The 14,798-nt window shown below is 39.4% G+C and overlaps 1 protein-coding gene across 6 annotated transcripts in view; it reads left to right on the forward strand.

The window, feature by feature from the left end:
* The window catches only part of POLA1 (DNA polymerase alpha 1, catalytic subunit), a 307,953-nt gene that overhangs the window by 16,663 nt on the left and 276,492 nt on the right, over positions 1-14,798 (forward strand). For 4 of the 6 annotated variants that reach the window (XR_012430381.1, XM_005593197.4, XM_065538316.2 and 1 more), the window contains exons 5-13: positions 2,224-2,339; positions 2,808-2,870; positions 4,030-4,122; positions 4,552-4,639; positions 4,948-5,149; positions 5,238-5,416; positions 10,904-11,016; positions 12,104-12,220; positions 13,746-13,820. Coding sequence is in view for 4 of the 6 variants with exons in the window: in XM_005593197.4 (XP_005593254.1) it covers positions 2,224-2,339; positions 2,808-2,870; positions 4,030-4,122; positions 4,552-4,639; positions 4,948-5,149; positions 5,238-5,416; positions 10,904-11,016; positions 12,104-12,220; positions 13,746-13,820 (1,046 nt within the window). In the remaining 2 variants the exon portion in view is untranslated. The remainder of the gene's footprint in view (positions 1-2,223; positions 2,340-2,807; positions 2,871-4,029; positions 4,123-4,551; positions 4,640-4,947; positions 5,150-5,237; positions 5,417-10,903; positions 11,017-12,103; positions 12,221-13,745; positions 13,821-14,798) is intronic. The other 2 variants (XR_012430382.1, XM_045383888.2) reach the window with 1 other exon arrangement.

A 14,798-nucleotide genomic window follows, 5' to 3' on the forward strand; every position in this document is an offset into this window, starting at 1 on the left:
CCAAAGTGTTGGGATTACAGGTGTGAGCCACCGTGCCCAGCCTCATCTGCATTTCTTTTACATATGAAATTGATCTTCTTTTCATAAAACATAACTATTTATATATGTTTGTGTTTACTGCCTGCTTTACTTTTGGGCTTTTTATCTTTTAATTTTTTAAAAGTTCTTTGTCAGGAAAATTGGTCCTTTATCTGTGATACATATTGCAAAAATTTTTATTCATTTTTGTTTAACTTGGTTTTCTTTTTTCTTGGTTTTTCTTTTTACACCAATTCTGGTGTAATTGAATTTATCATTTTTTTTCTTGCAAGTGGATTCTGAGTCATAGAAAGAGTTTCACTGCACCCAGATTGCAAAGGAATTGCTTTTTTAAAGGTTTTTGTAAAGTTTCATTTTTAAAAATTTTGATTTGTGATCCATTTGGTATTTATACTGGTTTACTTCTTTACAAATGGGTAGCCAACACTACTTAATAAAGTCCATCTTTTCCTTAGTGATATGGGATGCCACCTTCATTATATATTAAATTTCCATAAGTAATTGGGTCTTATTCTGGACTTTATGTTCTGTTTCATTTGGTCTATTTGTATGCCACTACCACATTCTTTTTTTTTATTTTTTATTTTGAGACGGAGTCTTGCTCTGTCACCCAGGCTGGAGCGCTGGAGTGCAATGGCGTGATCTTGGCCCACTGCAACCTCTGCCTCACAGGTTCAAGCGATTCTCCTGCCCCAGCCTTCTGAGTAGCTGGGATTACAGGCACACGCCACCATCCCTGGCTAATTTTTGTACTTTTAGTAGAGACAGGGTTTCAGCATGTTGGTCAGGCTGGTCTTGATCTCCTGACCTCGTGATCTGCCTGCCTCAGCCTCCCAAAGTGCTGGGATTACAGGTGTGAGCCACCATGCCTGGCCCACCACATTCTTTCAATTATTCATTGTCAGCTTGTTTTGAGATCAAGACTATTCTGGGATGAATCAGAAAGCGAGAGTAAAATTGACGGTATTAGAGAAGTTTGTAGGTGATTTACACATGGCCATAAGAGAAAACATATGGCAAAAGTTTTGTTTGTTTGTTTTTTTGAGACGGAGTCTTGCTCTGTTGCCAGGCTGGAGTGCAGTGGTGCGTTTCTGGCTCACTGCAATCTCACCTCCCGGGTTCAAGTGATTTCCCTGCCTCAGCCTCTCGAGTAGCTGGGACTACAGGCACGCCGCACCACGCCTGGCTAATTTTTTGTATTTTAGTAGAGACGCGGTTTCACCATATTGACCAGGATGGTATGGATTTCCTGATCTGCCCGCCTTGGTCTTTTAAAGTGTTGGGATTACAGGCGTGAGCCACTGCACCCGGCCGGCAAAAATTCTTCTTTAATGAGCAGATAGATGTCTCTGTGCTGTTTAGTGTTGATATGACATACTGTGTTTCTGGTTGCTGTTTCTCATAAAATAGAAATTAGGATGCCACCATGTCATAATTGGTAATCCCATTTCTTCATAGTTAAATTTTTTCCTATCAGATTCAGTATACTGCTAAAGAGATGATCTCATGAAGGCTACTAGGCTAATTTCTTGGTTCAAGATTAGCTTTATCTTTTTATTTCTGTGGGGAAAACAAAAAACCCCAAATTCTCACTTTTTAAAAAAGCTTTTTATTCATATTAACAATATCAATTAAGCAGTCACACTTAAGTCGTGCTAATATTTAACTGGTATTTCATTAGTTTCTATAAAAACATTTAGCCCAAGTTTTCTTGAATTAAACTCATTTAAAATATTTTTTCCTACATATCTTGTATAAAATCTCATAGTTTTGTATGTTTTTTTAAAATTTTTTTTGAGACGGAGTCTCTCTGTGTCACCCAGGCTAGAGTGCAGTGGTGCGATCTCAGCTCACTGCAAGCTCCACCTTCCGGGTTCACGCCATTCTCCTGCCTCAGCCTCCTGAGTAGCTGGGACTACAGGTGCCTGCCACCACACCCAGCTAATTTTTTTTTTGTTTTTTTTTTTAGTAGAGATGGGGTTTCACCGTGTTAGTCAGGATGGTCTCGATCTCCTGATCTCATGATCCGCCCGCCTCGGCGTCCCAAAGTGCTGGGATTACAGGCGTAATGTATTTTTAATTCTTAACATTTTTCTTCCCGATAGAGATCAAGTGACTAGGCTTTTAGTTTTCCATTTTGATTTTTTGCTGATGCATGTTTCTAAATAATTCATATTCCAATAGGAAAAGATGGTAAAGCACGCAACAAAGACAAGAGGAATGTAAAGAAGCCCGCAGTGACAAAACCGAACAATATTAAGTCAATGTTCATTGCTTGTGCTGGAAAGAAAACTGCAGATGTGAGTTTCATGGTTTCCTTATCTTTTGTATTTTCCTTTGTGAGGTGAATTTAATATTTGATTATACAGATAATAGGTGCTCTGTATATATTTGAGTAATATTTTTCCAATTTCACTCACTAAGTTGGATGTAGATTTCTAAGTGAATTAAGGTACCTCAGTGATTGGAACTTGGGAAACGGAAAAGAAAATTGAACAGAAAAGCTGAATTGAGAGTGTGTTTAATTTTAGTGAGTAGCAGGAAGATCATGGAATAAGGGTGAAAGTAGAGAACGGGAGCTATAGATGTAGAAATGATATATAGACAGGTGGTTGTTAAAATCTGTGAATGTAGATGAACACTCAGAGTGAGGAATGAAGAGGCAAGGACTAACTGGTTAGGTTCTTCCTTTCGTACACATGTGTGTAGTTTTGGTGAGAAATTTAAGTGCAAGGCTTTCTCATGTTACCTTTCTTTATCATTTCCAGAAAGCTGTAGACTTGTCCAAGGATGATCTGCTAGGTGACATTCTACAGGATCTTAACACTGAGGTAAATGAATCGCCAGGAGTTGTAAAATATGCAGGGGATGTAGACTGAAGAAACACTCTAGTAATTATACAAAACAGACTATTGCCAGAATTTTTTTTTTTTTTTTTTGAGATGGAGTCTCGCACTGTCACCCAGGCTGGTGTGCAGTGGTGTGATCTTGGCTTGTTGCAACCTCCGATTCCCGGGTTCTGCTTCCCTGATTCTCCTGCCTCAGCCTCCCCAGTAGCTAGGATTATAGGCACCTGCCACCATGCCCAGCTAATATTTTGTATTTTTAGTGTAGACTGGGTTTCACTATGTTGGCCAGGCTGGTCTCGAACTCCTTACTTCATGATCTGCTTGTCTTGGCCTCCCAAAGTGCTGGGATTACAGGCGTGAGCCACCGCACCGGCCTGTTGCCAGAATTTTTAAAAATGTAAGGACACCAACAAAAAACCCCCACCAAAATACAAAGAAACCCCCTTCAGGTTGGTTTTATCCCACCATTTTAGGTGAGTATTTCCAGGTGTTAGAGCTGTGTGGTTATGTAGATAGGGATGTGTGGGTGTGTGTTTGAAGTAGTAGGAATATACCCAGGAGTCAGTTCTGTGAGTGCTCACTGCTGTGTTCAGTTGCTGTGGTGTATGTTCCCTAAATAGATTGAAGCCTGTCAATGTGCACAATCAGGTATAAGAGCCTTGTCTTGAATTCTGAGTGGGAATGAAGGAAGAGTGAGTGAACTATCCCTGATAGAACTCAAACAGGATTAGCTGCATCGTGAATTTGAAATTTGGCCATTTCCCATAAAGACTAAGCTCTCATTTAGAAGTGTACTTCTTTTGAAGTGATCATTAATTAAAATGACTTAACAACACCGCCATGTAGCTCTGTCTTGACAATTTTTAAATGTAATATTCTCAAAGGGTAAGTGAAAGTATGCTAAATTTTAAAAAGAAAAAATTGGGGAGGGGTAGATTTAATATCTATTTTAGTTTTCTTGTGATTGCTATAGTATCGTTGCTATAGTAACCACAGTACATGCACATAGATGGGAATGGGGAGGGGGGAAGGTAAAGAAAAGAAAGCTTTGCTTATTGGGCTTCAATGAGTGAAGAAGTATACTTTTTCTATCTGTGGTAAACCAAGCATGGCAGTGAATATGTCTTACGTTTCCTTTTAGACACCTCAAATAACTCCACCACCTGTAACGATACTGAAGAAGAAAAGATCCATTGGAGCTTCACCGAATCCTTTTTCTGTGCACACCTCCACGGTAAAGTGTGTAGAGATACCTTCAATCTTGATTTATAGGATTGCTTTAAGCTTATTTTGTTGCTTTTCTATATGAGGGAAATACCTTTAAATTTGTTTTTGATTTTTGTTTTAAATTAGGACTCCCATTCAATTTATAGTTTCATGTATTTCAAAAATAGCATGTGCCTGTCTTTTTCATAGTAAATTTGCAGTAACTAGTGTGTGTTTATTATAGGTATTACAACTGTGGTAAATGCAATAATTTTCCTCCCAGAAGCAAGTATTTTTTTGTAAACCTAGGTAACAGTAAAATAATTGAAGCTGTTACATTAATAATACATAAAATCTTTTTATAAAAGGGAACTGTCATTATCTTTGGTCAGGGTAGGACAGTTACATATTTTTAGTATGTAGGTCTAACTGACTAAATATTTAAAAACGTTTACAGGCAGTTCCTTCAGGAAAAATTGCTTCCCCTGTTTCCAGAAAGGAGCCTCCATTAACTCCTATTCCTCTTAAACGTGCTGAATTTGCTGGTAAGTGTGATGTCAGGCAAGAATTGCAAGAGTGTTGAGTGGTTTCTGTCAAAGATGGAGGCCCCATGATGGAGGAGGTAGAAGAAATTTTGAAGGTATTGTGATGGCAAGTTTAAATGTGAAGATTTGAATTCATAAAAATTTCAGTAAAAGTTAAAAAACCCAATTTGGAGATTAAAGAGAAATGCAAACATAGTATAGAAAAGGGACAGGCTGCTATTTTAGTGTTGGATAAGCCTTTGTGCACCTTTGTGTGCCTTTGTGTCATGGCACTAGCACATGATAAGAATGTGTGATGATGCCTACAGGTGAGCCTATACAGGTCGAGAGTACAGAAGAAGAGCAGGAGTCAGGGGCAATGGAGTTTGAAGATGGTGACTTTGATGAGCCCATGGAAACTGAAGAGGTGGACCTGGAACCTATGGCTGCCAAGGCTTGGGACCAAGAGAGTGAGCCAGCAGAGGAAGTGAAACAAGAGGCGGATTCTGGGAAAGGGACCATGTCTGACTTGTAAGAGCATTTTATGACTTTTCTGGCAAATAGGACTACAATTTTTCTGTTGGGTTTTGAAAGGTTTTTGAAAATGTGATTTCTGCAGAGGAAGATTTCTCCCAGATGTCTCTTGTTGGGACATTGATCAAGAAGGTGATAGCAGTTTCTCAGTGCAAGAAGTTCAAGTGGATTCCAGTCAACTCCCATTGGTAAAAGGGGCAGATGAGGAACAAGTATTCCACTTTTATTGGTTGGATGCTTATGAAGATCAGTACAACCAACCAGGTAATCATACATAAGGTTAACTGTATGCCTTTAACTCAGAGTAGGACCTTTCCCTTAAATATTTTATTTTTTGTTTCTTTTTGTGTTGTCTTTTTATTTAATCAATTTATTTCTGTTTTTTTTTTTTTTTCCTTCGTCCCTTAAATACTTGAGTGGTTGTAATTAGCTCAGGTCAGGCCCTACCCTCACTTAACATGTATTGTAAGAGAGTGACATTCATTCATTGTAAAGTGAATGCGCCACCCTGATGGAGAGGAGCTATGGTGTGAATAATCCTTAAAGATGCTTATTCCAAACATCAGTTACATATGGTTTTGGAATGTGTGTTTATAGTTCACTATTGATGTATCTGAAGTTACAGGAATGCACTTTAATTTAAAGGGAATCAGTCATTAATTTGTGTGTTTCTTCAGCAAATTTCAATGCCTATTGTGTGCTAGGCACTGAGATGGGATGAATAAGCTGGACAAATTCCCTGCACTATAATGGAGCTTATGTTCTAGGAAGGTGGCAGTGGGTGGGGGCACATTAGCAGTAAATGAGATAAATTGATAAATGATGTAAAGAAAATTAGTTGGGCAATGGCCAGGGGAGGCTGTCTGAGGAAATGACCACTGGACTGAGATTTGAGGTATTTGCAGAGCTGATAAAAGGGCATTTCAGCTTAACGAGCCAGTACTAGCAAGGCCTAGAGGGAGGAAGGAAGAGGCCTGTGTGGTTGTAGCATAGTAATCAAGTGACAAGATTGGTATACAGTGAAGCTGGAGATAAAGACAAAGGCCAGATAATATAGGACTCTGAAAACCTCTAAGGAGTTTGACTCTTCTAAGAGCAATGGGGAGGCATTGGAGGGTTTTAAGTACAGGAGGTGGTAGTCACATAATTGGGCTTACATTTTAACAGGAGCAGTGGTTTGTGTGTACGTGTGCACACACACGTGGAGGGATAGGCTGGTGTGGGGTAATGGGGAAGTGTGGAAGCCCTGGAGATCAGTCAGTCCAGGGCAGGGCTGCTAGTTACTTGGACCCTGGTGGCTGGAGAGGAGAGAAGTAAAGGCATTTGACATGTCTTTTGACACAAACTTGTTAATGGATTGGATGGGGGAGGTGACAGAAAGGAGGAATCAAGGATGATTTTTAGGTCATCCTAATGAGCTAATACTGTGAATTGTTGACTCACAAAAAGCTCGGAGGCTGTTCATTGTGGCTCTTGAGCCCATCTTCATTGTGGGACTGTGCATTGCAAGATCTGTCGGATTAATGTTAAATACAGTAGGCACTCTTAAACAGAGTTGTCTTTATATAGATCCTTTTTTGGATCTGTGGTACATGCAAATAGTGTATTTTTCAAAGCGGTTTCCTGGAGGCTGTATCTAGCGAAAAGAGAGGGAGTACCTAGATGTCAGCAAAGCAAGCGTATGAGTAAATTGAAGGCCACATTTACCTTAGAGATAATCAGGCATTGACTTTAACTGGAAAAATGTTAATGATCTCTGGCAGGGGTGGGGACGGTCAGAAACATTAATATGCTTCTGCTTATCAAATATATATAAACTCTTGAGCCACTTGAGTAGCACACTGCCATGTGTTAGTTTCTTAGGAAAAGATATAATCAATTTTAGAAATGATATTTTAACCTACTTTAGGACAAAATGATTTGATTAGATCCCCTCACCTCTTTGACTACTTTGTTACTCTGTTGGAAGGCTGGCAAGTGTGATTACATGAGACTGAGCAGATGATTTCCCATCCATTGCTGAAACCCAGGGCTGCCCCATTGTACAACCTCAGGGAATACCATTTTCACGTGACCTTCCTGGAGCACAGCAGTGTGACTGGTATTACCTGGAGCTGGGCAGCACAGTGGCCTGGCTATCCCAGTATTACTCCCTGTGTTTTGCTGCATCTGCTTAATGCTGTATTTCATTCCCTATCTTGGTTAATGGTCCCATCAAAACTAGAAACCTGGGAGCCATCCTTGATTCCCTGCTCTTCTTCATTTCCCTTTCCAAGTCTGGTTAGTTTTCTCTGCCGAAAATGGACAACTTACCTTCTCTTTCTCCTCATATCTGCTACCCCGATCGCTTCTTGCCCACTGAAACAATTGTACCAGCCTCCTAATTGATCTCCTAGCTATCGTCCTCCACATCATTGCTAGAGGGACTGATCAGAAGGGCAATTCTGACCATGTCATTTCCTCATTAAAAAAAATCCTCGGTGGCTACTGCCTACAACATAAAGTCCAAACTCCTTAGCAAGGCTTCTGATGCCTGCTGTCTATGAATTTTGTTCCCTAGAAATAGTTCTCTGTATATACTTTGCTACTCTTTATACCTGTGTTCCTTTACTCATTATTTTTTGTCTGATTGGAATGCCCTCATTTGACTGATTCTTTAAAATTCAGCCCAGATGTTATCTTCTGGGAGTTTACCTAAACTTCCAGACGGGTCTAGGAGCACTTTCTCCTTGTGACTACATCATAGCCTTTCCCACTGTAGCATTTGTCCTATTATTTTGAAATGATCTCAGTCTGTGTTTTTCTTTGCCACAAAGCCTGTAAGCTCCTGGAGGGCTGGGATCTTTTATTTCCAGCATCCAGCAACAATGCCTTGCACATAGTAGGTGTTTAATAAATAGTTGTTGGAATAAACTGCACAGTGACTGACAGTCCTGTAGATGCAGGTGAAAAATTTCAGAGACTAATGTTGTATTTGCTACTATTACTGAGTTTGCATCTTAAAGCTTTGTAGCTTTGTGGGGTATGAGAATGCATAACACAAAAGTGAATGGTTCCCCCCTCCCCTACAACCCCATGAAGTAAATACACCCATAAAGCTTCATATTGCCAGCGTCAATTGCCACGGATTAGAACCTTAAGAAGCAACAACCTTCTTCCTTATGTGAAAATGAGTTGGTTATTTCTACATTTTGTTTACTAGTTGATACTCTTAGTAAACAGTATTGTTTTGTAGGGTAAGGATCTAGAGCTGCATTGTCCACTGTGGTAATCACCAACCACCTGTAGCTCTTTAAATTTAAATAAATTAAAATGCAATACAAATTAACATTTATTTTCTTGGTCACTAGACACATTTCAGGTGCTCAATAGCAACTGTGGCTAATAGCTACCATATTGGATGGCTCAGAAACAACAATTCCATCATCACAGAAATTTATTTCAACTAGTGCTGGTCTGTAGTGACAAGTGTTAGAAGATTGAAGCATTGAAGCACAGCTATATTTGCAAAGCAACCAGTTTATGATATATGGTGGTGTTGAGTTCCTGGTACTGAACATAGTCATGGATGGGCTTTTTCAACCAATATTGGAAAATATTTTGCAATTGAAAGAGATACTAATTTGTTATTGATCTGTCATGCAAATGCTAAGGCAGAATGAAATTTCTGGTGCTGGAGAAGGCCTCAGAGATCAGCTAGTCTAGTTATGCACTTAAGAAACTGAGGCTCCAAAAAATATAATAGCTCTTTAGTGGTAGAAGCTTGGGCTTCTCACCCTCAGTCCACTCTGCTGTTCTGGTTCCCTGGTACTTCTCAAGTTGTGTTCTCTCCTATGGCACATCTTTCTCTGTTATTGATGCCAATGGGTTAAATTAGATAGCTTAAAAAAACTCCTTTAATCTTAGAGGGTTGAACACTTTCATTGTGATAGCAGGTAATGATCACTGAGCTTTGGTGAAATCAATGCTGCTAATAAAAATGAAGCACTCCAAAATACCCTGTTATTGTTTCTCACTTTCTAACAGATTCTAAGTCAGTCAGTTGTTGCTGAATGCTCCATAATTATGAAAAGAATCTTACTCTTTGCATATGGGAAGATATCCTGTCTTCATTATGACTTTTTCAAGGTTGAATAATCCTGACTGCACCTGGTTTCAGCTAGTAACTTTAGGGGGAATGTAATCTTTGTTTACCATGATCTTTTTTGTGGCAAATGAGGCATAAACAGTGTCAAATGTGTTGCATGAAGTGTGATATTAGTTTGACTGTAAAATGAGCTATTTGAATCTTTGAATCCAATATTAGGGTCTTTATTTTTCTTTGCATGGCATTTTGTTTTTCCATCTTTAACTGTTGTGAGGATGACTTTTAATTTTCTGAGTTACTGTGATATTTTTTCTTTTTTAATGTTCCCATAGTCCTTCCTTCCCTCTCCCTCCCCATCTACCCTCCCTGTTACCCCCCTAAGCTGAAAGTCTCAGAACTCTTGTAGGAATTTTAATCATTATGGGTGTAGCACACCAACATGGCACATGTATACATATGTAACAAACCTGTACGTTGTGCACATGTACCCTAGACCTTAAAGTATAATTAAAAAAAAGAATTTTAATCATCTACAGAAATGAAAATTCTTAGATCGTCTTATTTCTACCAGGATGTGTGACAAAAGGAGTCACTGATGAGTAGTCTTTGAAACTGGGGTAATTGGCCTTTGCATGTGCCAGAATTTTCTTAGTGTCTCAGATAAATGGCTGTGTTGAGTGGCTTTGTTGATTACTGCTGTCTAATTATTCATGGAGCCCAGGATTTTGCACAGTGACCATCTCCTGGGTTGACTAACAAATGTTTGCAGTCTGTTCTTAGTGGCCAATTTTCATAAACAGTGATTTGATGTCTTAAAAGGTATGGTTTTACTTTATGGTATTCATTCCTTAGGGATCTCAAAAGGAGAGCATCTACTGATTTGGTTACTAAACCATTTGTTAAACTGAAATAGAATAGAAAGGAACATTCTAAACACTACCTAGTTAGACATCCTAAGTAGCTGTGAGGTAGAAAAGGTGAAATAGTAGTCCCTATTGTGAGATATTTATTATTATATGGAATAAGAAATATGAGATAAATTATGTTTTTCCTAAACACAGTTTTACATATAGAAAAACACTGATGCACTAGTTATCCTGATACATCAATATTGGTTTTCATAGGTAAATACAAGTGCTAAAACATTATAAGTATATTCTCAGATCTGTAAGTTCCCACAAGAGGCTTAATTATGAGATTTGTTGAAAAATTCTTGTGTTTGTTTCTCTTTTTTTTTTTTTTTTTTTGAGACAGGGTTTTGCTGTGTTGACCAGGCTGGTCTCAAACTCCTGAGCTCAAGTGATCCGCCCACCTTGGCCTTCCAAAGTGCTGGGATTATAGGCATGAGCCACCATGCTCGGCCTGTTTTCTTTCTCTTAATCTGTATAATCCTGATTGTGGGGAAGGTGTTTATGCCAAGTTAGAGAATCATTCTGTCCCCTGTCCTCCCAGTGGTCATACATTGTACCATTGTGTTAGTGTAGTATGGCATCAGTACTGAGTAAAGAACTGGTCTTGGGGAGTGGGGAAATGGATATATTTGCTGTCAAAATGAGTTACCATGAAGGTATAAATGTGTGGACACATTCAGTGAGCCTCTATGTTGCTCCTTTAATTAGGTGAAATTGAAATGTTTCTTTTCTCGTGATTTTCACTTATTTCAGGTGTGGTATTTCTGTTTGGCAAAGTTTGGATTGAATCAGCTGAGACCCATGTGAGTTGTTGTGTCATGGTGAAAAATATCGAGCGAACGCTTTACTTCCTTCCCCGTGAAATGGTAAACATTAGTGATTAGCTTTTAATTCTTAATAGTTGAATCTGCCACACATTCTGTGTTTTGCAACCAGCTCTCTATCTTTCAATAGGGCTACAAATTCTCTACAATCCTGATGCTTCTTTCTTGCTGCTCGCCGAGTGACCACTGATGGTCAGCAATTCTATTAGAGGTTGGGAAAAGTAGAAAAATTAAAGTAGAACTCAGTTTTTCAACTTGTTAGAGTATAAAAGCTTCTGAGTTTTAGTATATAATGCTTTCTTTCCCTCACTCCTCATTTCCATGATAATCAGGGTTGGAACTATAAGGTTCTAAAATGTGACATGGCATTTGGCCCAGTTTTCATGGTTTTGCTGCATAGACAGCAGTGATATTCCCGCCTTTGCCATTTATTATCAAGTTCAATTCTATTTGCTTCTCCTTTTTGTTTTGTTTTGTTTTTTTTGTTTGTTTTTTTTGAGATGGAGCCTAGTCCTGTCACCCAGGCTGGAGTGCAATGGCACAATCTCAGCTCACTGCAACCTCTGCCTTCTGGGTTCAAATAGTTTTTCTGCCTCAGCCTCCCGAGTAGCTGGGATTACAGGTGCCCGCCACCACGCTGAGCTAATTTTTGTATTTTTAGTAGAGACAGGGTTTCACCATGTTGGTCAGGCTGGTCTCAAACTCCTGACCTCAAGTGACCCACCTGCCTCAGCCTCCCAAAGTGCTGGGATTACAGACGTGAGCCACCATGCTCGGTCTGCTTCTCCTTTTTTATTGGGACTTAACATCCCCATTTCCCTGTCCGCCCCTCCCCATGTCAGTTGAACTGTGGAGTCTCTTGGTCAGGATTTACAATACTTATTCTTCCATTTTGTAGACTTGATCATCTTTATTGCTGATTTGTTTTTATTATCCCATTGGGAGGAATTGGGCATTTGGTTTAGTACATTTTTTGGGTCTGTTTGTATCTTTCAACTTGTCTGTAAGACTGCTATTAAATGTTTAAGTGGGTGAGGATGAAAATTGATATAGATGTGGGTTTTTGGTGGTTGAGATCATTTATGTATAGATGCTTTTTTCCCCTCTGTCCCCCTCTCTGGGATAACAGAAAATTGATCTAAATACGGGGAAAGAAACAGGAACTCCAGTTTCAATGAAGGATGTTTATGAGGAATTTGATGAGAAAATAGCAACAAAATATAAAATTATGAAGTTCAAGTCTAAGGTTTGTATTTGGGGATGTTTTTTTCCAACTCTGTTGTTTATTTTCTGATATAGCAAATAGTTATTGTATATTTTCTTTGTGTAAAATGCCTTCTGTGTGGCTATAATTTATTGAATGGAAATTTCATAGGTATGAATGTAAAAACAGTATATTAGATTTGCAAAAATATTTTTTCTTTCTCTTTAAACTGCTTATAAAATAATGTTTATTAGTTTGAATAGAAAGATAATCCATAGCAAATTAATTGCCTCTGGTGCTTGTAACATGTCTTGTGCTCTCATTCCCAAGTGGAGAAGAAACTGCTATGATCTCGTTTGTATTAGTTGTTGCCAAGATGTTTTGGTTAGAAAGTTAAGTAAGGTTTTATTTTTAAAAATCAGGGACTGTGATACAGTCTGATAGAATGAAAATCTCCGGTTCATTTGCTAGCTATGATAAATTGTCCTGATTTTAGTGAGATATTGATGCCTTTGGCCATAATTGTGGGGGCTATAGCCTGCTCAAAATACTGGCTATTAATAATGATCATAGGGAGGATTGAGTTACTGAAGATAAAGCTAACAGTATTAACTATTTGAGTTTTGAATTGTGGCTGATGGGTCAAGTCTTTATAATTCTAGAAGCAATTGTGATATACTGGTGAAGAGCATAGGTGCTGAGGCCAGACTGCTTGTGCTTTAAGTCCTAGCCCTACTGTTTAATAGCGTGTAACTTGGACAAGTGCCAAATGACTTTTTTTTTTTTTTTTTTTATGGAGTCTTGCTCTGTTGCCCAGGCTGGAGTGCAGTGGTGCGATCTTGGCTCACTGCAACCTCCACCTCCCTGGTTTAAGCAATTCTCCTGCCTCAGCCTCCTGAGTAGCTGGGATTACAGGCACATGCCACAGTGCTCGGCTAATTTTTTTTTGTATTTTTAGTAAAGATGGGGTTTCACCATGTTGGCCAGGCTGGTCTTGAATTCCTGACCTCAAGTGATCCGCCCGCCTCAGCCTCCCAAAGTGCTGGGATTACAGGCGTGAACCACCGCGCCCAGCTGAATGACTTCTTTGTGCCTGTTTCTTCATCTGAGAAATAGGGCCCTATTTCAACAGTTCCCGAAAGGGTTAAATTCATTAATTCATATTAGATGATTACAACAGTCCTTGCCAGATAGCCAACACTCAGTAAATATAAACTATAATTATAATGCTAATTATTATTCTAGCAAGATGGAGTTGCTTAATATCAAATAGTAGCAAATCATTTAATGCATTAACATTGTAAAAAATTTTAATCTTTTATTGCCCCTCTTGAATGCAAATATTTCTGAGTTCTGTAGTGTCCAAGATGAGTCCTTTTAGCATTTTGACACTCGTTGTTTTAGTTCCAATTGAAAGAGGAAAGGGTACCTTTTTGGCTTTATTTACCTTGGTGTTCCATAAGAGTTCTTGATGATTAAATACAAGAGCATGTATTGTATGTGTAATACTGGTTAGTTTGTGAAAAGTTTTTGTCTTAAGGATTTTTTAAAATATCTACTTACCCAGCCAGTGGAAAAGAACTATGCTTTTGAGATACCTGATGTTCCAGAAAAATCTGAGTACTTGGAAGTTAAATACTCGGTAAGTCAAACAAAGAAAATTACTGGGTTTTGCTTGAGAATGACATTTTTCTGTTTTTGAACTTTCAACTGACTTTAAATTACAAGTATTGGTAGGGCTTCTCAAGCTCACAGTTCATTGAGGTGGATTTATAGTAATGAATAATTGAAATGGATAAAATTAAGTATATAGACTACAGGTTACACTGCCTTTCTCTGCTTTCGAGTATGCATCTTTAAATAAATAAGTTGAAACAGCACGAGTGTTTGTCAAGTGGAAAGAATGCCACACGACGGAGTTGGACATCATTAGTCTGTTGAAGTGTCCCTTATGAGCAGTGGAAAGGTGAGAGAGGAGTGTCAGTAGCATTGCTATAGTGCTGCTCTTGGTCCTGTGACAGGCAAGGTCATTGCTATGGGATGTTAATTAACTGGACCTTAACCTCTTTTTTTTTCAGACGGAGTCTCGCTCTGTCGCCCGGGCTGGAGTGCAGTGGCCGGATCTCAGCTCACTGCAAGCTCCGCCTCCCGGGTTTACGCCATTCTCCTGCCTCAGCCTCCCGAGTAGCTGGGACTACAGGCGCCCGCCACCTCACCCAGCTAGTTTTTTGTATTTTTTAGTAGGGACGGGGTTTCACCATGTTAGCCAGGATAGTCTCAATCTCCTGACCTCGTGATCCGCCCGTCTCGGCCTCCCAAAGTGCTGGGATTACAGGCTTGAGCCGCCGCGCCCGGCCCCTAACCTCTTTTTACCTGTGTGCTAGTGTTTTGTTCCCACAACGTTGGAAAAGAAAAACTTTTTTTTTTTTTTGAGACGGAATCTCACTCTGTCACCCAGGCTGGAGTGCAGTGGTACGATCTCGGCTCACTGCAAGCTCTGCCTCCCGGGTTCACACCATTCTCCTGTCTCAGCCTCCCGAGTAGTTGGGACTACAGGCACCTGCCACCACGCCCGGCCAATTTTTTGTATTTTTGGTAGGGACGGGGTTTCACTGTGTTA

Source organism: Macaca fascicularis, chromosome X, assembly GCF_037993035.2.
Source record: "Macaca fascicularis isolate 582-1 chromosome X, T2T-MFA8v1.1".
NCBI lineage: Eukaryota > Metazoa > Chordata > Mammalia > Primates > Cercopithecidae > Macaca > Macaca fascicularis.